General features: G+C 41.1%; 2 protein-coding genes across 5 annotated transcripts in view; one reads left to right on the top strand and one right to left on the bottom strand.

Annotated features, from left to right (window-relative positions):
- NMT2 (N-myristoyltransferase 2) overlaps positions 1–17,366 on the top strand; it is a 35,275-nt gene extending 17,909 nt beyond the window's left edge. For both annotated transcript variants that reach the window (XM_032113122.1, XM_032113132.1), the window contains 9 exons: positions 1,096–1,214; positions 1,311–1,402; positions 1,509–1,625; positions 2,181–2,351; positions 3,506–3,614; positions 7,551–7,721; positions 10,100–10,267; positions 12,868–13,005; positions 13,202–17,366. In XM_032113122.1, coding sequence (XP_031969013.1) covers positions 1,096–1,214; positions 1,311–1,402; positions 1,509–1,625; positions 2,181–2,351; positions 3,506–3,614; positions 7,551–7,721; positions 10,100–10,267; positions 12,868–13,005; positions 13,202–13,222 — 1,106 coding nt within the window. In that variant the 3' untranslated portion in view covers positions 13,223–17,366. The remainder of the gene's footprint in view (positions 1–1,095; positions 1,215–1,310; positions 1,403–1,508; positions 1,626–2,180; positions 2,352–3,505; positions 3,615–7,550; positions 7,722–10,099; positions 10,268–12,867; positions 13,006–13,201) is intronic.
- Positions 17,367–17,574: 208 nt separating this feature from the next.
- On the bottom strand, positions 17,575–21,075 carry RPP38 (ribonuclease P/MRP subunit p38). 3 transcript variants are annotated; one of them, XM_032113148.1, is made up of 3 exons: positions 20,965–21,075; positions 20,359–20,697; positions 17,575–18,621 (listed from the first exon to the last, which is right to left on the bottom strand). In XM_032113148.1, the coding sequence occupies exon 3, from the start codon at positions 18,592–18,594 to the stop codon at positions 17,746–17,748; it is 849 nt and encodes a 282-aa protein (XP_031969039.1). In that variant the 5' UTR covers positions 18,595–18,621; positions 20,359–20,697; positions 20,965–21,075; the 3' UTR covers positions 17,575–17,745. The 3 variants fall into 3 exon arrangements, with proteins under 3 accessions (XP_031969039.1, XP_031969034.1, XP_031969047.1); XM_032113143.1 differs by having other exon boundaries at positions 20,577–20,697; XM_032113156.1 differs by having other exon boundaries at positions 20,555–20,697; positions 20,965–21,074.
- Positions 21,076–22,226: the final 1,151 nt, after the last annotated feature.

Here is a 22,226-nt window from a genome sequence, read left to right as displayed (position 1 = left end):
ACTTAAAGGGCAATGCTGCAAGAAAGACATTGAGGTCCTGGACTGAATCCAGAGAAGGGCAACAAACCTGGTGAAGGTTCTGGAACACAAGATTGATGAGTGGCTGATGGAGCTGGGATTGTTTAGCCTGGAGAAAAGGAGGCTCAGGGGAGTCGTTATCACTGTACAGCTACCTGAAAGGAGGTTGTGGTGAGGTGGGAGTCAGCCTCTTCTGGCAGCTAACAGGAGAAAGGACAAGAGAAAACGGCCTCAGGTTGTGCCAGACGAGATTTAGATGGGATGTTAGGAAAAATCTGTTCACTGAAGGATGGTTGAGAATTGGAAGAGGCTCCCCAGGGAAGTAGTGGAGTCACCATCCCTGGAGGTATTGAAAAGATACATAGATATGATGCTTAGGAACATGGTTTAGTGGTGGGCTTGGCAGTGTAAGGCTAGTGATTGTACTAATCTTAAAAGTCTTTTCCAATCTCAATGATTCTATGATTTAGTAGGTGCTGCTCCTTAGAAGAGGAACAGCTGCAGTTTTTAAGTGTATACTGAGGACTGGAGCTGTAAAGTAAGGGGAGAAGAAAGCATACCTTCAAGTAGGATTTTAGGAACACATTTCACATACTACCAGTATCTCTTAAATGCCCTGGCTTTGCTATGTCACTGCTCCTGAGTAATCCTGTTCAGTTCAGGTCTGTTCAAGTCAGTGGTAAACAGGATCTGAGCCATAGCTTGTTAGCTGTGAGTACATGTTTCTCCTGATGAGGCTGTGGATCTCATGGCTGGCTAAATGCTGTGCTTGTGCTTGTAAGTTGCTGTCCTGTGTTATGAAATACAGGATATCAGTTGAGGTAAGGTGGTTCTGTGAATATCTATAAATATTATGATGAGACAGTCATAAGTCTGAATGTGGTCTATGAGAATGAGGAGTAGCATAAACTAACAATACTAGTTTATTTTTTCAGCATTTTTTAAAGCATCTTGTTCCACTCACATAATTATGAGAAAATGCATGATGCTAATTAAATGCAGTTTACAGAACTATCAGGAAAGCTGGCAATGTAACGGTTTTTTGGCTTTTTTTTTTTCCTCCTTCTCCCTCGAAAGATGAAGTTATAACTTCACATGGTGCAATTGAACCAGATAAGGACAATGTCCGCCTAGAGCCATATTCTTTGCCACAAGGTTTTATGTGGGACACACTGGATCTTAGCAATGCTGAAGTTGTAAGTAGAACAATTTTTGTATGTATCTCAAATAATTCAAGTTTATTCTGATTGATATGTGGATAAGTCTTTGGATTTTTCTGTGTGTATTTTCAGCTGAAGGAATTATACACACTGTTAAATGAGAATTACGTAGAAGATGATGATAACATGTTTAGGTTTGATTATTCACCTGAATTTCTTCTGTGGTGAGTAGCAAGTTCCACATTCTGTTCTGGCTGGAGTGTAATGAAGAGTGTTTTTATTACATCTTCTTAGGCAGTAATTTGTAATTATTTCTGTCATCGCTTCTAGGGCATTACGTCCTCCGGGCTGGTTACCGCAATGGCACTGTGGGGTTAGAGTGTCTTCAAACAAAAAACTGGTAGGATTCATAAGTGCCATCCCTGCAAATATTCGTATTTATGACAGGTAAAATGCACCATTACTTTTTTATTTGTAAAAGAGTAATGCCACAAAACAAATCTTGAACTGGTATCCATTGCTATATAGAGCTTAAAAAAAGAGAAGGAGGTGAAGAACACTAATATTTATTTAAGGAATTTTCTTAGTGATGGGTGATACAGATAATGCCATACAATATTCTGACCCTGCTGGAAAGCATTTGTAGTTGATCAGCTGGACTTCTTGGCCAGGTGTTCATACACTGACAAACATAAAGCATTATGACACCACATAGCATTGTTTGGATGCCATTCTGCGTCTAAAGTAAGGCAATCAGTTAAGTCTTGATAGGGCTCTGGAAAAGGACTCTTGCAAACCCCTTAGACATAGCTTGCATATTGCACAATTTGCCATTGTATTCGCAGTATCATAGATGAGTATTTTTTGCAGATGTACTTTGTCACAGGCTGGTTTATTTTACTTCAAATTCTTCTTTCACAGTATGGAAAACTGTAGTTACACAAATGGAAGCTTGCAATATGTAAGTCTCTTTAATTTTTCTACTATTTAATGTCCTTATAGTGTGAAGAAAATGGTAGAAATCAATTTTTTGTGTGTCCATAAGAAACTGAGATCTAAACGGGTGGCACCTGTACTGATTCGGGAAATAACCAGAAGAGTAAACTTGGAAGGAATTTTTCAGGCTGTTTATACTGCTGGAGTGGTACTTCCCAAACCTGTGGCCACTTGCAGGTAACCTAGGTGATGTTCTTAATAGTATTGGTTCTTATAACAGTTATTTTTAAGAAAATTTAATGTAATTGTCCAAAAACAGTAAAAGCATAAAATTCGATGGTATTAAGTGTTGTGGCCTTGACTAAACTGAAGGGCCTGAGTGTTTGTCAGGGTTGGTGTTTTTGGTGGTGGTGGGTTTTTTTTCCCCCCTTCCCTCCCAGTGCCTTGGATAAAACAGCTTCTCGGACTAAAATTTAATTTGTGGTTTGTTTAGCATACTAAATAGACTAACAGATGTTTCTGTTGACCTTCTGGTGGAAGCCGTTCTAGCAATGACAACATTGTATACCTGTGTTTTTCAAGTGGCCTGTGTCCCTGCTGGGACGCTTCCCTGTTAACCTGGTTGCTTGCCAGAGATGGCAGAGCATTTCTGGTAACTGTATGATTTGCTTCTTTTGAAATACTGTCATCTTTCTTGGAGAAAGGAGGACTTTATTGGCATTTGATAAATACAGGAAAACTACCATGTGGGAAGAGTTACAGTTAAATACAATTTCATTTGCTTGGAATGGATTTTATTTCTACTAGGAAAAGTTCAGCTCCTGCAGTTTTAGTTTGGTTGTTTAGATTTCTGGAAGACAGAGTACATTTTGATTTTAAATTGTTTTGTACCTTTCAACACCAAAGATCCTGTAAGTTTCTGTAAGGAATGATGGGGGGGGAAAAAAAAAGCTATGCTGTGTTAGAATAACCAGGGATACTCTGGTGTACAATGACCTCCCAGGACAGGGAGAGCTCCTTAAAAAAATGCTTAAAAACATAAGCAGAGGGTCCTGTCTGCACAAGAAAGTAAATGTTACTATGTGTGTGTGGTGAGGTTTCAGGGCTGGCAAATACTAAAATGTTTAGTCCTGTGCTTATTTACTCTGTATCAAAAAGCATTTGCTGAGGTTGAAAATACTGTGATAGCAGGCTTTTTAAAAAGCTATTGCTTGGATATAGCTTTTCCTTAATTTTTTTTGTTAATCAGCCTTCTTATGGATGTGGTACAGACTTGCTTAGAAACAAATTCGACGAGTAGAAAATGAGTGAGCAAGAAAGCAGGGAAATGCATGCAGGTAACGCTGACACATAAAATACTATTTAAATTCATTATTTTGTTTTATTTCCAGGTATTGGCATCGATCACTAAATCCTAGAAAATTGGTGGAGGTGAAATTTTCACATTTGAGTAGAAACATGACTCTACAAAGAACAATGAAGCTCTACAGACTTCCTGATGTAAGCAGTATGACTTCTAGAGAATCCCCACAGTTATTGTGAGGCCCAAAATAACCTTCCATCTGTCTCTGACAGCACAGGCTTTTCTGTGTAAAGGCAGTGCGTGCAGGACATTAAAAAAAAATAATCTCTGGTTGATGAAAAAGACCTTAAGGGCTATACTGAACAGAAGAGACTATTGCTGGAAATCTGGATCTCTATGGAGAAAATACAAATTTTGACCTAAAATCCTTAAACAAACAAAGGAAAAAAAAAACCAGAAAGCTTGACTTCACAAACATGTGGGATTGAGTTGAAGATGCATAGAACTATTCTCGGTATGTTTAATCTGATAAGAGATTACTGGAACAGAAAATCAACAGTTCATGTCTTAAAATTCTCAGAGAAGTCATTCAGCAACTTGGCTGAATACAATCATATTGTTGATTCCACTCTAATTCAGATTTTTTTCCGTTCTGTTGATGCCATGAAGATTTTTGCCTTTTCTTTTATACCCCTGTTATACTTTTTTACAACTTCTGTATTCCCATGCTTTTTGCCTACGTTCTTACTCTTGTTTGTCAAGCTAAGAGACTAAACATTTTAGAAGCTTCGTAGCTAGGGATCAGTGTGCCCCAGACCCCAAGGTCCTCTCCAGAACACATTCTGTGAACCAAGATAGAACCATCCAGGGGAAGGTTCCTTGGGGAGGGGGGCTCACTTGAGCCTCTCATTGGGGAATCTTTGATAGATATGCTAATTAGTAAAACCTATGATGTTATACCCAGTGTTGGGGGGAGGGGGGACACAGACATAGACTCGGCGGGGTGCATCCCGATGCATATGACCTGGACGTGTACACCTAAGGATCCTTAAAATAAATACCAAGGTAAAATCCCTTTTCCCCTTCTAACCGTGTATGCCTCTTGATTTTAAGACCAGGAAAAGGCATCACTGTCAGAGAATGTTGTTCTTCTGCGTTGAGCAGGCTCAGCAAAAGCCACTTCAGTGTGTTGTGCACTGTTTGTTTGCATGGTCTAATAAAAAACAATTGTTCTGGCATAGCTGGGTTAGTTAAAAATATTTTTTTCTCATGTTTGCAGCTAATAGTTAAGCTTGCAAAAAGCCTTAGGGTGCTTTTCCATGATAGGGCAAGTCACTGTAAATACTACATACTGTTAAAAAATCTCATTGCTGTAATGAATAGCCTACAGAATTTAGTCCAAGCTTTATGGCTGAAAACAATTTATATGCTTGTAAAAGCTACTTTTTTTGTAGGGATTGCAGAGTACCCTTTACCTGTACCTTATCAGTAAACCCCTCTTTATTTAAACAAAACCTTCCTTTTGGTGAAAAACAACACTTTTTTCCTCACTCATAGTGCTTTATAATGATTTATCTGATTTTGGAAAATTGTGTCTGTTGCTATATTTAGCTTGATGCTGCAGATTCTCTTAGTGCTCAGATATTTGAGTAGTAGGCTGAGCAGCCCTTGGAATAGAGCACATGCCATGGCTTGATCCATACTCCTGCTGCTGTCGGAGACACTTGTTTCCTGCTCTGCCTGGTGCCAACTGTGCCTGCACATGCAGCCTCTCCCTTGCGTGCAGGGCAGCAGTTTGCATAGTTTAAGAATTAATAACCAAATTAATTGGGTTTTAATCTTGGACAGCTAAATATAGCTTCCATCAAATCTTGAAGACGTTTTTAACAGTCTAAAGAGTGCAATATACGATTTCAGGTATAGGTTTTGGTGGCAACTCTAGTGACGTTTCTTAGGGAAAAAGCTCAGGGAGTGAATAGTTTAAAGAAAAAGGACCTTATAGTACCAAAAGTGTAACTACAGAGAATTATTAGAAGTAGCAGTTGTACCTTGATCATTTTCCTTTATCATAAAATCCAGTTTCAACAGAAAAGTGAATTATGGAAAACAAGTAATACATCTCATTCATAAAATATAGCTAAGGCAAAGATATACTACACATAGAAGTGCAAATAGAAAATAGGTGCTTTCAAAATCAGCTTTTAAAACTTAGTGATGTAAGAATCCATATACTTCAGGATTTTTGTTATTTTTAGGTTGGATTTGGGAGCTTCTCTCATGGAAAATAAAGATTTAATCTTTGTTCTGATGATTTGTCTTTAGGTCTTGTGCTTTGGGTTTATTTGGAGGGCTTTTCTTTGCCTGAGAAAGGGATTAAGTGCTGTTGAGGCTCTTCTTCCTCAGTTTCAGGCTGTTTTAAGCACTACTGTCAAAGAAATTTGTCGATTCAGGCCATGCTATCCTGTCCCTCAGCACCAAACACTGTTTCTTGCATTTTAACCTCTTTTCTTAGTGTCCTTGGAATATCATTGCCACTTGGAGCTCATCTCCCTTTAAGAGAATTAATCATTCCTAATCACTTGAACAGCCTGAATTAAAAAGGTTTTCAGATATAATAAATACTGAAATAAATAAATACCACCCTCCCTAAAGGCTGTGCATGTACCTATAGATACCAAAAACAAAAGGTTTTTTCCCTAAGTGTTTAATCTCTTGAGCAAGAAGTTTTCTGGAAGAAGTAAAATTTGACTATATTTAGAGTCAGGACAGGAGAATATTTGTATCTTTTCCTGACCAACTGAGATCCTGATGCAGGACAGTTGCATGAATATGTGCCCAGTCCAGCAGAGAAACAGTTCTGTACACTTTCCCTCACCTCTGGGATTGCAAATAATCACTTACTCGTGGCCATTCTGAGCATTACTGGGGGGAAAAAGGTGTTCCAGCCCAGCCACTTTTCGTCCATCCTTCTTGTTCGTCAAGTATACGCCCTTCTGGAATAAGGACATTTAAAAATATAGATGACGTGCTGTTGTGGAGTCAAACCATAGTCCCAGGCTGCCTAGAAAAGCAGGATGACTGAAATGTAATACACAGGCCAGAGCTGTGGCAAAATGTGCCTTGATTTCTCATCTGGCTGCTGACTCCCAGAGCGCATGAATAAACACCTCCCCCAGAATAATGCCTTTTGGGCAAAGCATAATCAGCTACACTAATTTCAGGCTTCCAGTAATCAAGGCTTTACCTGGCTGTTCTTGCAATTGACTTTGCTATGATTGATGTGGTACGTGCCCAAGTATGTAGCTCAAACAGATGTGGCAGGATAAACTAGAGCTGAAGAGAACAAGGATTAGCCTTCCCAAAAGGAAACATCCAGGAAGGCTAGCAAAAGCTGGGAAGAAAACTTTAATCACTTTTGCTTGTTTAAACAATAATTGCATAGTACTAGAAAGTAATTTTTTCCTTTTCTGATGTTTAAAGTCAGAAAAATAATTTTATTTGTTAAAAAAAGTTTTTCATTTCAGGCAGCTGTAAGTTATGAGAAGCTTTCTCGTTAACAGAATAGCAGTTATGTCTGTATAGAAAGTTGTTAGCAAGGGAGTTTACAAGTGCTAAAAGTGGGTGGAATCTTTTTGGTTAAATAATTTCTAAATAAACTTATTCAGCTGACATTGATGTATACCTTGACTGTAATTTCCACAAGTTTGAATTGCATGTGTTCTTGTCTTCAGATAACTTCTGATATGCAAGTTCGTTTGTTTTGTTTCTGTGTCTGAGCCCCAGGTAGTTTAGAAGATAAGAAATGGATTGACCTAAAAAAAAAAAAAAAAACAAACTGCACGAAGTCTAGGCAGTTGACGAGGGTATGTCTTTCTCTGGAGAAATGAAGCTGTTTCAATAATGAAATAAAAAGATTGAAGTGCCCCAGACTGTCTCAATAATTAGAAGAGAGGGAATTCTGGTTGAACACCATTTGTAAAATAGCATAATGAATTAGGTGGCTGGGATAAAGTAGGCTAATAATGAATGCATTATAGCAAGTGGAGTGACTCTGCAACCTACTTTCAGCCTTTGCTGTGTTGGCAGTTTTCCTTTCAACATCTTAACGTTTATTTTTCTTTTTTTATGATAAGGCCACAAAGACTTCCGGTTTGAGACCAATGGAACAAAAAGATACTAAAGCAGTACAAGAATTAATCAATACTTACTTGAAGCAGTTTAATCTTGCTCCTGTTATGGATGAAGAAGAGGTGGCCCACTGGTTCCTGCCTCGGGATCATATTATTGACACTTACGTGGTAGAGGTAAAATATGCCCTTACATATGTGAATGTGTGTGTGTGAGTGCCACTGACAGTAGTTTGTATCAGCATCAGGTTTTTGAAATGCAGGCAGTATGAAACATGCGTGGCATAGGTAGAATTTGATACCATGAGTGAAAGCTTTATTCTTTCTATTACGTTCTGTTAATGAGAAAATGACTGTGATAAAGTGCTCTTATAACAGGGTATCTTAAAGAAGAATTCTGAAATAGCAAAATATCACTATCTTGCCAAGAACTTTATATATTTTAAGATCAACTCTTCCACCTGCGTTTCTTGATTCTTTTTTACAGAGATATGATAATAAGCAGTGGTCTTCAAACCTCCTTTTCTAGAAAAAAGGAAAAATGATGCAGTGACTGAGATAAGGATTTGTTTTGAATTGACTATCATTCTCCCATGTGTACATCTTTCTGCCATACCCCATTACAAAATTCTTCTTTTAAATCTAATTTTAGAGGCACCTGCTGGGGGAATTATGTTTTTTGATGGTTTGCTTCAGTAAAGTGTGTTTTTTCCAGTAAAAGAATGTGTATATATGTGTATGTATTTGCGTATATATATATACACACATCTATCACCCCCACCCTCCAAACAACTGGGCATAATGCTTCTCTGAAAATACGGAGTGCAGGAGTAGATTAGCATTGGACTGGAAATTTCCCAGACATGTTTGGAATAGGTGCTCTAAAGCTAGTGGAAAGATACACCCTTCCCTTTGAGTCCATACAAAATCAGTTCTAGACAGCATATTTAGACAGTGTATTACTTTGCTTAAAGTGATAACGTTATTTAAAAATGATAAGCACTAACATCCCTAAACCTTCTCCTCACAGAAGTCCTAGGTTGTGAAGCTCAGCATTCCCACACTGTAACCTGAATTTGTGCGGGAGCCTCAGCTGAATTAGGAAACCTAGTGCTGCTGGAGATGAGTAGTCCTGCCTATCAGTTTTTATTGTCCAAGCTTAGCTTTTTAGTTACTTTGTAGTGGGTCTAGTGCTCGCTGGACTTTTCCATGGTCTAATTTACAGTCCCACCTTCTTTCTCCACTCCCTCTTTTCCCTGCCCCTCTGCCCTGCTCCCTGGGTTGGTTTTTGGCTTGCTTTGTGAGTTGAAGCCTACAGGAGAGTTCACAAGCACCAGGATCATCATGAATGTGACATTAACAGTGCCATGTTAACTCAACAGCACAGTCTTCACTTACTTGTTTTATGCTGTCTCTTGGAGTAGTTTTTTACTATACAAAATGTAGGTTTGTTAGTGCTTAAAATCTTTTTAAGACCTCTGTGACTTGGAAAAGCTAGTGTCAGACTTATAAGTCATCTCTGTAATGTGCAGATCTGAAACCTTAAAATATTCTGTATAATTTATGAGTTAATATTTTCATCATCCTTACTGAATTTAGTGAGTGACTCAATCACTTTTCTGTTCCTTGTAGTTAGTATTACTCTACTACAGAATCTGTACCTGCTCTAAGACAAAAGCTTTTTTGCATGTGGTATGTTCAACTGTTTTACTTTTTACTGTAGAAATACTACTAATTTAAGGAGCCACGTGAGGTCCTTCATTGAACTCTGATTAGTGGTTACTAGTCATTCAAAAATAAAGTAAACAAGCAAGAAGAAGCATTTGTGTGTCTCCTTTGCCTTATTTTCTTGGAGATACTCTGGGGAGTTTTTTGTGCTCAGCATGTTAGTCATAACCCATGTAATAATTATTTCATAGCCCATGTAATAATTATTTCCTATTTCCAACTAATGCATGCTCTTGAAGGTGGCCAAACTTCCTTAGATATGTGAAATTAAGAAGTTTTATGTAGTATACTTTAGATTTCTGTATAAACACCTTTTTTGATGACTACTGGTTTTACTAGAATTTCAGTGTGATTTAGCGCTGTTGTCCAACAAATAGGTTGTGCTTGTTGATTAATATTTAAATATGCTTTGTATACCAGCACAGTATATTTTTCCTCTATTTTTAGAAAGATGAGAAGATTATTCTTTGATGTGAATGTCATCAGATTTTTTAAATATCCATAACATTTTAAGACTATTTTATTAAAAATTAGTTCAGTTGGAAAAAAACTTCAATACTTTTAGTGGAAGTGTGCTTTGTTAGCTTTGTCTATAGCAAACTACTGCTTTGACAATTGTTTGTCAAAATGTTAGTGGTGTAATAGACTAGAAAAATTTAAATGTTTGTTTCCTCAAATCTTAGCCAAGACTAGCTGTTATCCCATGATACTTACAGTGCACAAACCTTGCTGCATTTATTACTTACTTTCTGTAGAACTGCCACGTTAGCCTAACCAGTAATTGATTACTTATTAATGGACTTTTGTTTTGGTTTGGTTTTTTGTAGGGTTCAAAAGGTATTTTAACAGACTTCCTCAGTTTCTACACATTACCTTCAACAGTGATGCATCATCCTGTTCATAAAAGCCTCAAAGCTGCCTATTCCTTTTACAATATTCATACAGAGACTCCCCTCTTGGACTTAATGAATGATGCACTCATTATAGCTAAATTGGTAAGTTGTAGGTTGGGTTTTTTCTGCTTCATTCAGAAAAGTATTCTTAGGAGTGGTGGCAAGGTAAGAACTGGAGTAATTTATCCGTGCCAGTGCATTCAGTTTTACTATCTACAGCACAGAATGCAGTTGATGAGACATATACAATATATATATCAAAATATAAAGCACTATGCTTGTTTTTCCTTTTTACTTTGAGTGATGCTGTGAAATGACAAATGCATGAAGTGTTTGCAATAGCTTGAACTGTGGAAACGCCCAAGAGCACACTGGTGACCATAGTCACTAAGTATCAGAAGAACGAAAAGTATCACTAAAAGAATTTCCCTTGGAGATGAATTAATAAGTGCTATAAAATACACTTTCCTTTTTTAAATTATTTCTTATTTCTAAAAAATGTAAAAGTTTATTTATGTGAGCGTTATCATTTTATCATTACTACATGTAAAGCTGTGTAGATGATGTCCTTGTAGCTTTTAAGCATACCTTTATGTATGGCATTACACTGATAGATTTTTAGTTGAATGGAAGGGAGAAGACTATAAATTAAGCTCTTAAACAGAAGAATTTTGAGAGTTTAGTGCTGTCTGATGAAAAACTATTGCTCAGCTCTTAGTGATTAGGGATTCGTGGGAGTGCAGTGCTTACACCAGTGGCACATACCAGCACTCTGAGTGAATTTGCAGAGACCTGTTTGGCCTGGGTGGTTCAAAGAACTGCACGAGCTTCATCCAGTCCATAGCATCCACTCTACAACCATTCCCAGCACGCTGCAGAGCACAGGCACGTTTTCTTTCTGCACCTCGTTCCAGCTGAGGTGTTGCTACCGCACTGCTGGTGGTGTTGCAGCTGCCTGGGGTGCTGCCTGTGCTCCAGCAGGCCATGTTCAGAGCTGCCTGCACATGCCACGGGGATTTCTGTGTTGGTTCCATATGAAGCCAGTGATGGTCTGCAAAGGCTGTATCTGTTCAGACTTCAGGCTGCATGAAGGCAGCCACACAGTCTTCAAGCTGTCTGTCCCAGCCATGTTCATGCAACACTGCAGCTGAGCTGCCATCTGTGATAGGAACTGCTTGCTGAGGCTTGTTAACCTAGAAGCAGTTTAGTAACTATTTGTCAGGGAAAACTCCTGGACAGTCATGGAGAATACTGTTATTCAGGCTCCAGAATAATCCAAAAGGAACTTCAGAGACAGACTTTGAGAAGGTAGTATAATTTTCAGAAGTGGCTAAAAATACTTAAAATTATTCTTAAAAGTCAAGGTAGAAAAAGGTTGGTCTCCATTAGAAGTGTGGCACAGGGAGCTGTGTGTCTGGCCCTTCTCTAGGCCACGGATGGGACAGGTGAGGAGGCAGTTCCATGGTCTGACTGCAGGGCTTTGTACCTTCCCCTGCATACATTTCTCTCCCAATGTGACATGTGACTCTTTCCTTTCGAGGGGATCATCGTATATCCCTTGCAATAGTGGGATTTAGACACCTGTGATTTCTAAAGTACCTGCTGGGCCTGTAATGCATCATTAGATGCCTAATTATAGTTGCAGATCTGGCAGTTGAATTTTACATGAGGAGAGGTAAGGCAATGGAAGAGAGATGATAAATGCAGTCCTGTTCACAGCCTTTTGTTTACGAACATACTGAGTCTGGCTGGGATGGAATTAACTTTGTTCCTAGCAGCCCATATGGTGCTGCACTTTGTCACTGAAGCAGGGCTGATAACACACCAGTGTTTTGGTTTTTACTGAACAGTGCTTGCACAGCCTCAAGGCTTTCTCTCTTTCCCCCCCAGTGAGGAAGCTGAGGGTGGGCAAGAAGTTGGGAGGGGACATAGCCAGGACAGGTGACCCCAACTGACCAAAGGGCTATTCCACACTATATGATGTTCTTAAAGGCTGAAGGAAAGGAGGAGGAAGGGGGGGATGCTTCCGGTGATAGCATTTATGTTCCCTAACAACCATTATGCAGGCTGAGACCTTGCTTCCCAGGAAGTGGTTTGACATCTGTCTAGCAGTGGGAAGTAGTGAATGAATTCTCTTCGCTTCCCTTGTGCCTTCCCCTTTTGCTTTCTTTATTAAACTGACATTATTTCAATTCACAAGATGTCTTGCCTTCCTTCTGTTTTCTCCCCATCCTGTGGGAGAGGAGTAAACCAAAGGCTGTGTGGGTGCTTGGCTCTTTTCTGGGGACAGCCCACCAGTCTCCTTTCTGGACTTCTAATTCCGAAGCATGGGTTTTGGAGGCACAAATTCAGCTCAGCAAATTCCTTTTAGGATTTGCTTGTCAGCTGATGTTTATTTTTTTCTTCATATCACACTCTATAAAATTAGTTTAGAATTAGTTTGGCAGTTACAGGACAAAACACCTGACCTTCAAAGTAAAACCCAAAATGTTGAGTTACTGACTTAGGTTCTATGCGTTCTGCATGGAGTCAGAGTGGGATTTTGTGTCAACATAATCCCTCTAAAACCCTGCCTATTTTATTGTTGAAGCTGACACTAAGTTTCTGAATACCCTAAGTCTCTTGCCACTCTGTAAAGTATCATTTGTGTGTCATTTGAAACTTTCAAAAGTAAAATTTAAAAAATGTTTTGCTGTTGCCAGAAAGGATTTGATGTGTTCAATGCACTAGACTTAATGGAAAACAAAACATTCCTGGAAAAACTCAAGTTTGGGATTGGAGATGGAAATTTGCAGTATTACTTGTACAACTGGAGGTGTCCAGGCATGGAATCTGAAAAGGTAAGGGAGAAAAATGAGTTTCTGAATTCCATTAGGTGTAATGGTACATTAATCTGCACTGGCCAAAAATGGGCAGAAGTTTTAAAATAAGTTAATTGGCCCTGTTCATGATCCATAATTGAGATGCAGAGACTATTGATGTTTACGTTTACTGCCACATTTGAACTAAAATAATATATTTTTCTTCTTCCTTTAGGTTGGTCTTGTATTACAATGAGAGCACTTACGTTTCTAGAACTCTCGAGGTCATCATTTGAGTTAATTTGATCTCCATAACTCTTGAAATAGTATTGTTCAAGAGGAGTAAAAGCACAACGTCAGTGATACTGAAATAGTCCGTTAAATCTGATCAACGAAGACATCCACATGTGACCAAATTTATGCATTTTCAGATAGATCAGATGGTCCATGAAACTCTTCTATTGTCCATGAAAAGAATAAAAAGCACATTCATTTAAGTTTCAAAGCTTAGCTTGCACCTTGATGAGAAGAAGGTATTTTTTTCCACTCTGTAGAAAAGACTGTTTTGTACAAACTGAACTTCAGTGGTGGATTAGGGTACTAAAATATTTGCTATTATGTGGATGAACTGCTGCATTTCTATTTATTAAGTGGTGATGTATGTATGTCAGTGTAACAGAATGAAGGATACAAACTGGAGTATATCTTTGCTTAATTACTTAACATGGATATCGTTATTTGGGGGAAAATCACGAAGTACGATACCTTTGTAGCTCTATGGAAGTCCTGGATGTTTTTGTAACTGGAGCAGTATGACAATGTACTGGTTTAACTAGTGCATTTGTTTCTCCATAAGCAACGCTGCCAAATCAATAAAAAATACAGATTTGTACTTTGATCTTAAATAGATCAGTGGATTGATTTAACAGTATCGCACTGTTCAGTGCAGGTGTTATCTATGTTGCCAGAATGATAATACATTACTGTACTTAATTTACAGTTGTGGCACAAAACCTTAGTTTTTCCTCAGTAGAATAACATCAGCCTGTGTGTAAAACTAAGAATTTTAGTAGTGCTATCAGGATATTTATAGTTTGAATGTTTTCAACGCTTCTGCGAAATTGCACATATTCCTTTGTCTACTTTGATTTCCTATGAAGTCTGTAATTCTAATGAAAAGTACCTTGTGTAAATATGTATTCATAAATTGTTCCTGGTAGTGTTTTTATCCTGACTTTGGAACAAGAAGTTTTGCTATGTATGTGGCTGGTAAGCAGAAGAGAAATGCTCTGCCCTCAGTCCTCGGAAGTCTCTGTACTGCGCTTCCTGAAATGCAGGAGGGCTGATCTTTGTTGTTGGGTGGAGCTCTTTTAATTCCCTCATGAATGCTCGGCAGCAGGAGTGGCTTCTGAAGCACTTTATATGCATTCCAGCATAGCGTCATAGCTAGAGATGATAGCAGTTCTTTCAGCTCATGGATGCTGCAGAATTGTGAGCACTGAGAAAATCTGCGTTAAGAAACTGTTCTAGCTGAAAGTGCCAAATTGTGGTAGTGAAGCCTCTGTGCTGTGAGCATCTTTTGAATGTGACTTGAATATCTCATGAAATGCAAATGTCTTACTTTCCTTTTAAACATGCCTGTAATTCTGACAGCAGATTTTGCTGAAAGTTTAATTCTGTACATGAAGATAAATTTGTCTGTTCTTCTAAACTGTTAGCCCTACCCACCTCCTTGTAGCAGTGGGGTTTTTCTTTCTTCCCGCTCCTTTTCCAATGTGTGAATGGCTTGTGGTTTGGTTTCTTTTTCTTGTTGAATTGTGGTGAGAGGACTCTGCCCTAGAAACAGTGATAAATCCTTTCCCTTATTGCATTATAGCTGATTAAAGCATTCGACTTCCTTCAAACAAAGGAAGGGACTGAACGTGGTTTGTTTGACCCCTGGTTGTGCACCAGCTCGGGAGCTCTTGAATTTAAGAGGTCTTCAGAGGAGATCTAATGCAGTTGGGCTTTACATCTCTGGCCACTCTTGATACCTCTGTGCTAGTAGCAGTCAAAATGGGTGGTGCAGAGAGAGCTTGGACTCTGTGTGAGGCCTGAGCATAATTAAGTGCCTGAAAACATAACTGATGGTAATGATACCTGAGGTAACAAGAAGGATTTAATCTCAATGCCATCAAAGACTTAAGTTTTTAACTCCTAAAAGGCAAGAAGGTGCCTCCTTGGCAGGGCATTCTCATGGAGCACTCTGGGATGAGGAGGAGGTTCACCAAGGAGCTCAGTGTGTTCTGCTTCGGCTCTGAAAGGCAGAGCCTCAGCAATCCTCAAGGGTGCCAGAGGTGAGGTAGGACAGCAGGGCATAGCTGTGTCCTCATGGCTAAGGTACTTCCTTGCTGAGACAGCCCAGGTGATCACAGCCCAGGTGTAAGATACGTTCATGTTCTCTGCCTTCCTTCCCCTCAAAAAAATGCACATGGAAGAAATGTTAGGCAGATGATTCCTCCTATCTTCTCTGAAATCAGAAGGCAAATCCTTTCAAGTATTGTCCTTGACCAAGTATGTCCAGGTAGAAGACAGACTTGAACATGAGTTTCCTGCAGCCTGGCTTTTACCCAAATCTTCAGGTTAGGGCACATGAAGGAAGGAGCGTGGCCAGTCTTATGCTCCCTTCTAGTAAAATAGTGCCATTTGCTTCTGAATCCAAGGGATAAATTTCTGTCTTGTTTTCTGGCTCACTCTGCATATTCACTGAGGGGCAAGAGCGCAGAGACATGCTCCTGTAGAAGCTGTGCAGCATTGTAGCTGAGAGAGAAAATTTATTGGCCAGAGGGCATGAGGGAAGCAGGCATCTAAGCCTGAGTGTTGGGGCAGCTCTTGGAGAGTTTTGTTCATGGACTTGTGTGTGTTAAGCATGGCCTCTTCTCTCCCTCCTGAGTGCTCTTCACCTGTAGTGTTTCGCTGAAGTATCACAGCATCAAGAGGACTTGAGTCTTGAAGGTGTCCCAGCCTGCACCCACATAAAAGACAGTTACTCTGGAGGTGAAAATTGCGGCAGCTCAATTTGATTTCCTAAGCAGGTACTAAATAAAAGGTGAACATCTGTGTGGGGCCACTGTCAGGAGCTCAGTAGGAGGGACACGTCTCTTGTTTCCAAGGTTGAACCTGTGTGCATAAGGCCCGCTCTGAAGGCAAGACTCCTCAGAACCTAATAGTTGTTTGCAAAGGATTGGCAGCTTTAAAGCTTGCTCCACCACCTTTCCCATCTGGCTTTTTAAACATCTATTATTTCTTTCCCAAAGTAACTTCCTATCTGGAGAGGGAACCCAAACCCCTGAAGACAGAGATAGACCTGGGCAGGAAGTGAAGTGCTTGAAAGATGATTGCTGTGCTGATGTTCTTTACAAAAGCTAGTCCTTATGCTCTGTGTAAATGCTAAGACTCTTACGCTATGGTTAGCCAGCCTGGGAATGATGCACACTAGTGCCAGCATGCCTTCAAAGTTTTATGCATCCAGAAAGCCAGAACAAAGGACATGTATGAAAGACTATGAAACAAGGCAAAGAAATCTCCCCTCTTCTTGCACCCTCAGACAAGGACAAAAATTTTAGCATTAAATGCTTTGTTTAAACTTCAAGGAGCGTCATGACTGCACAGTCACTGCTCATTGCTACTGCCTGCCTTTGTAGTTGGTGTCATGAACTAAAGTAATTTCTAAATAAATTCAAAATACAGATGATCTCTTGGATGGCAGTGGAAGTCTAGATTAACAAATTCTGAAAAATACATGTAAATTTTACCTTTTAAGGAACAACAGAGTAACTCAGTTATTTTATGCTTTCTTCTACAAGTAAATTCCTAGGCTGTTGATTGCCTCAATTACAGCACTATTTCCCTTCCTTCCTACAACCCCACTCCCTCATTAGGAAATTGTTCATAGTCCCCAGTAAAATTTAAGGAAACTCAGAAGTTACGTGGTACGTTTTCAGCCTTGTAGCAGTTACAGTTCTCATCTACTTTATATGAAACAGTATATGGCTTATGTCAATTTCCTGGGAAACAATTTTAGACAGAGATCTAATGGAATTTAGGTTTACATTTTCTCACAGGATACGTTAATAATTCGCATATGGAAATTTTTTTTTTAATACTGCAGCAGTAGTAATTTGGTTTTGTATTTGAAAATAGCTTTTCCTTCAGCATACCATATAGAAGGTATCAGGTGGAACCCACGTCTGCATACATTTGTGACCAAAACAAGTTGTTGTTCAGCAGAACAAACTATTATAATAGAGTTCAAAAGGGAAGTCTGCCTGTGCTATTACAGCTGTTTACTTGATCCCAGCTTTAAAAGACTTATACTGGCATGGACCTTTGTTTAAATAAACTTTCACTTTTGGTATTTACTTGTTTGAGTAATTATACTTAAATCTGTTTTGCTTAAAGTATGTTTATCTGTGTAAAAATACAAAGTTCATTTAATGCTTTGCATTAACTCCAAAGAAGTATTAATTACGTCTTAAAATTACTTCAGCATGTTCATTACCAGCTTTAACTCTGATCTCCAGCTGCCAATGAAATACTTATCCCCAGGTAAAGACTAACACTCAAGTCGCAGTAATATTCTTTATTAAAGCAGAAAGTACCTCAGCCAAACACAACATAAAGTTCACCTTGTATTCAAGAGCTTTACACTGTAAAGTATAAAAGAATTGTTCAGTTAGAACTGTACTCCATTCTGCATTTAAAAAATCAGTTTAATGGAAAGAACCAAACTAAAATCAGTTACGCTGAAAAAGCCTTTTTCTTTTTGCGAGGCGGTTTCTTTATCTTATTGGGATTTGGGACAAGTTTCTTGATTTTCAAAGGCTGCAAAATTACATTTGAAAGATCGGGCCGATTGCTTTCCATATGCTTCTGCTTCTGACTTGTGAGCTCATCCCCCAGCACCTCTGCAAGCTCTTCGGGTTCCAGATTTTCTGAAGAATCTGTATCTGCATAAGCCATGGATTCTTCAGTTCTGTACTGAAACCAGGGCACTTCCAAAGCTGGTATCTTTGGAATTATTGCTGCTATTGCTTCAGTGAATTTGTCAGACTGCTTTTTGAAGCCGAGTGCTAAAATGGATGTTAGGCCAAGAAGGGGCGCAATGGTCTCGCTGAGCCGTGGCACCTGCCCTGCTGGCGTGGCGCGGCTTGCGCTCAGCTCGATCAGGTGCGTCGTGATCATGGCAGGTTTGGCAGACTTGCACACCAGCAAGAGAAGTAGTTCATTTTTTTCCAATGCTTTTGTAACTTCATTAACTCCAATAGCAAGCTGTCTTCTGATACTTACGTCAGTCCATCCTGGTTTTTGTTGGTGGCTTTCTGTCTCCTCTTTAGGGAGTTCATTGGTGCCAGCATCACACTTTCTTTCTGTTTGTTTTTTTGTAAGGGAACGTTTTTTCTTTCTTGGACTCTCAATCTTTTTAAGTCCAGTATGTTTAATCCTTTCTTCTAAGGTCTCTAGTATAAAATGCATATCTTCTCCATCTATGGTTTTCCATTGGAAAACAAAGGGGTTATCTAGGCATGTTTTTACAGTGGTTTTCTTTGCTTTCCGAAGTGTTGCCGTCCCTTGCTGAATTACAGACATCCTGAGGTGGTTCTGTGTTTTGTCACCCTAAGGAAGAAAGAGCAAGACCTTAGTTCAAATATTGTACTGTGTGCTGTGGACATTGTTACCAGAAGCTTCTTCTGGGAATGCAGAAGTGAAACATCCTATGTCAGTGATACTAGCATCTGTCAACCTCCTCACATTGGCACCAATCCTTCACACATCTTCCACAGGGCAGGTGTGGAGCTGCTTTTTTTTTTTTTTTTTTTTTTTAATAAATAGCTGGACAGGACAGTAAGGCCACAGCAGTGACAACAGATCCTTACAAAGCTGAAAAGCAGCTGGAGGTATTACAGATGTAAAAAAAACCACAAACCCAACCAAACAACAACCCATCCCCAGAATCACAGGTTGATGGACCACTCCATTTTTGGTGTTGAACAGCTGCATTGTCCCCCCATGATATGGGAGGGAAAAAAAAGGCAAAAAAAAATTCTGAAGCACAACATGAAACGAGCTCCTGAATTTATTTAGGATTTTTAGAAATTTGTCTTTTCAGTCTTTAGTCCATGCCCTTGTGTTTTTCTCTACTTGGAAGGCATGATAGTAACTTGCAGACTCTTAATAATTTATGCTTTCAGGGAAGGAAGGCAATCCCCTACATGCCTCCAAAAGTTCAGAAGGGGTCTTTTGTGTCACCTGGACCATGCCTTTAGGGATGAGAAAAATTGAACAGGAATGGAGAAAGCGTAATTGTTCTTGCTCTGATTGATCTAGTTCAGAGTAGCAGTGAAGACACAAAGTCAAGCCTGGTGATGTCCCTGGTAAGTTGCAAAACCCCCATGCTCCTGCTTGGGAACTAGCAATATCTTCATTGTTGCACAGGCAACCTTACAGAATAAGAGCAGTTCAGGTATGTAATCAGGGGAAACATGACATGACTCCCTCCTAGGTTTCCTAGTTACCCAAGCAGGCGTACAGATTGCATTTATGTACAGCTCATGAACATCCCAAGGCTGCCACCCAAAAGACACCATTCTGCTGCTCATACCTGTGTACTGGTAGTGAGCTACCTTGCTATAAAAAGACAAACACCATCTTCACACAAGTGTACTGCCATCAAGCAACATCTGTCTGGACAGATTTTCACTCAGTAAACTTGTCTGGAGGACAGCAGGAGAAAGATGTACACAGTGTGATTCTGGGGGTGGGCTACGAGTTGGACCAGAACGCCCAGGAGTTGGATTTGATGATCCTTGTGAATTCTGTCCAACTCAAGATAGTCTATACTCTATCATTCCACCTCGAACAAAGTTGTATCAATGCAGTGTGAACTGTTACCCAAAATAAGAGTCAAAACCAGTGAAGGAGTTTCCAGAGAACAGTAAAACTGAGGATTCCAAAATACAAAAAAGCACTGTGGCACTCTTGAGCACTCTCAGAATAATCTGTGAAATGCCCTGGGCCACCTTAGCAATGGTCCATCCAACCCAGTTATCTGCCTCCAACAGTAGAAACTGGAAAAACCATCTGGGGAGGACAGGGCTGGCATTCCCCTCAGCTCCCAAGCACCCAGAATGGTTGCATCTGGGATATAAGAATAAAAATGTGCCAACTTAACCTATCAGTCCTTTATGGAGCTATCATTTATGCAGTTATCTAATCCCTTTTGCTTACCATCACAGTGGCAACAACCAAAAAGTGAACACAACTAAAGAATGGAAATAACCACAAAAATTCTTACATACGACCGAGTTAGAACGGAAGCTTGTGACTGCTTAAAAAAAAAGAGCTCTGGGTTACCGCTTTTAAAAGCTTTCAATTAGGGATGCTCTGATGACCTGTGACAAGCAAAATCAGCAGCAGACTTGTGCACGAGGAAAGAAACATGGAACATGTTCACAGTTCAAAGAATACGCTTTTCTGTTCAAAATGGGCACTCCTGAAAAAAACAAGCGTGCAGGAATAAGGAAACAGAGCAACGAGTGATAAAACAAACACTGAGTTCCTCCAGCTCGCACCACCATCGCGACCCCCCTCGCTTCCTGCGGAAAGGAGATCGGGAAAACACCGTCCACGTCACCACCAGGAACCTTCTCCAGCCGCTTCCGCTGCAGAGCGCTCCGCGGGCTCCTCCAGCTCCTGGCAACAGGGAAACGCGGGTTAAGCACGGCCCCCAGCACGATGCACTGCAGCCGCCGCCGGGTCCCTGTGGCGGGGCCTCCGCCGGGACCGCAGCACCCGCTTCCCGGACCGCCGCATCCCGGGCCGCCGCCGCCCCCCACCCACTGAGCAGCTGCGGGCCGGACCGCGCCCAGACGGCCAGGGGAGCGCGGCGGCCTCCGGCTGCCCGACCGCGGGGCCCAGGCCGCAGCTGCGCGGCGTCCGCCGGCACAGAGCCGGCCCTACCTCGGCCACCGCGCGCTCTGGGAACACGCCGCGGTCCGCAGCACGGTCCCACTCCGCCCCCGGCTCCGCTCCGCCCCTGGTCAGGCTCCGCTCTGCCCTCGGCCTCGCTCCGCCCCCTGTCTGGTCCCGCTCCGCCCCCGGTCTGGTCCCGCTCCGTCCCCGGCTCCGCTCCGCCCTCGCCCCCGCCCTCGCCCCCGCTCCGCCCCCGCTCCGCCCCCGCTCCGCCCCCCGACCGCGGCTGGGCGGTGTCCGGAGCGGGCCGGGCAGGAGCCGTGCGGGCGTCGCGGGGGCGGAGGGGGCGCTGGGCTGCTCGGGCGGGTCCCGCGGTGGCGGCTGGGCGGGCGGTGCCCGGGCTGCGCTCGGGGCCGCATCGCGAAGCGGCCGTAGCGTTGGTGCAAAGCAGCGTTAAAGCGCTGCTGCCGGGGGCCTGCCCTTGGCGGGGGTCGCCGTAGGCTCACTACTGGCGTTCCCAGGGCTCGAGCGCTCCCGAAAATTGGCGCATAGGCGATGGCAGACCTGCTTCGTCGTATATCAGCTAACAAAGTCAGGGCCAGGTGACGGGGTGCTTCACAGGGACTTGACAGCCACAGGGGCGTCCCTTGCTGCAGTGCAATATGCGCCCGTGCTGTGCACGGACATTGTGTTCTGTGACTGAGCAGACAGGTAAGGGCTGGTTCCCTTCAGTGGTTCCCACAATCTGCCCCAAGCCTTTAATAAATCTTCACAAGCACGTTCAGTTTACACATTCACCGTGCTGCACAGCATGGTTAAGCACAGCCTCTTGGCCATGAAAGAGCAGAGCTTCTTCGCCAGGACACTGGTGCTTCAGAGGTGTTTTCAATTTTTTTTTTTTTTAAATCTTCTTCTATTTACTGAAATTTACTTGATTTGTTTTCTCGTTAATTCCTGACAATTTAAGCTGGACGTGTTTCCCCTCAAATTACTCTTTTTGCATGGTTTTATGGAAGTTAGTGGGTTAAAAAATGCAGAAGTACCTAGTGTTGTGATCAAACAATGCTCAGGGAATGGTGAACATAAATGTATAGAGGCATGAATATAAATAATTTATTCATTGATACAATAGAGATGGATTGTTTTTCTTCAATGGTTACCTTTGTAGGGTAGTTTATCAATTAATTTAATATTCTTTTTATTCTGTACTTAGTAGACCAAATTAAAAACCAGCCTTCACAGTGTATTTTGTGTGTGTAGCCACTTGTGTGAGATATCCTTGGAATGACCCACATGTTTTTCATAGCTGC

Source organism: Corvus moneduloides, chromosome 1, assembly GCF_009650955.1.
Source record: "Corvus moneduloides isolate bCorMon1 chromosome 1, bCorMon1.pri, whole genome shotgun sequence".
In the NCBI taxonomy this organism is placed as follows: domain Eukaryota; kingdom Metazoa; phylum Chordata; class Aves; order Passeriformes; family Corvidae; genus Corvus; species Corvus moneduloides.
The sequence above is the reverse complement of the archived record's forward strand: the minus strand, read 5'-3'. Positions and strand labels throughout refer to the sequence as shown.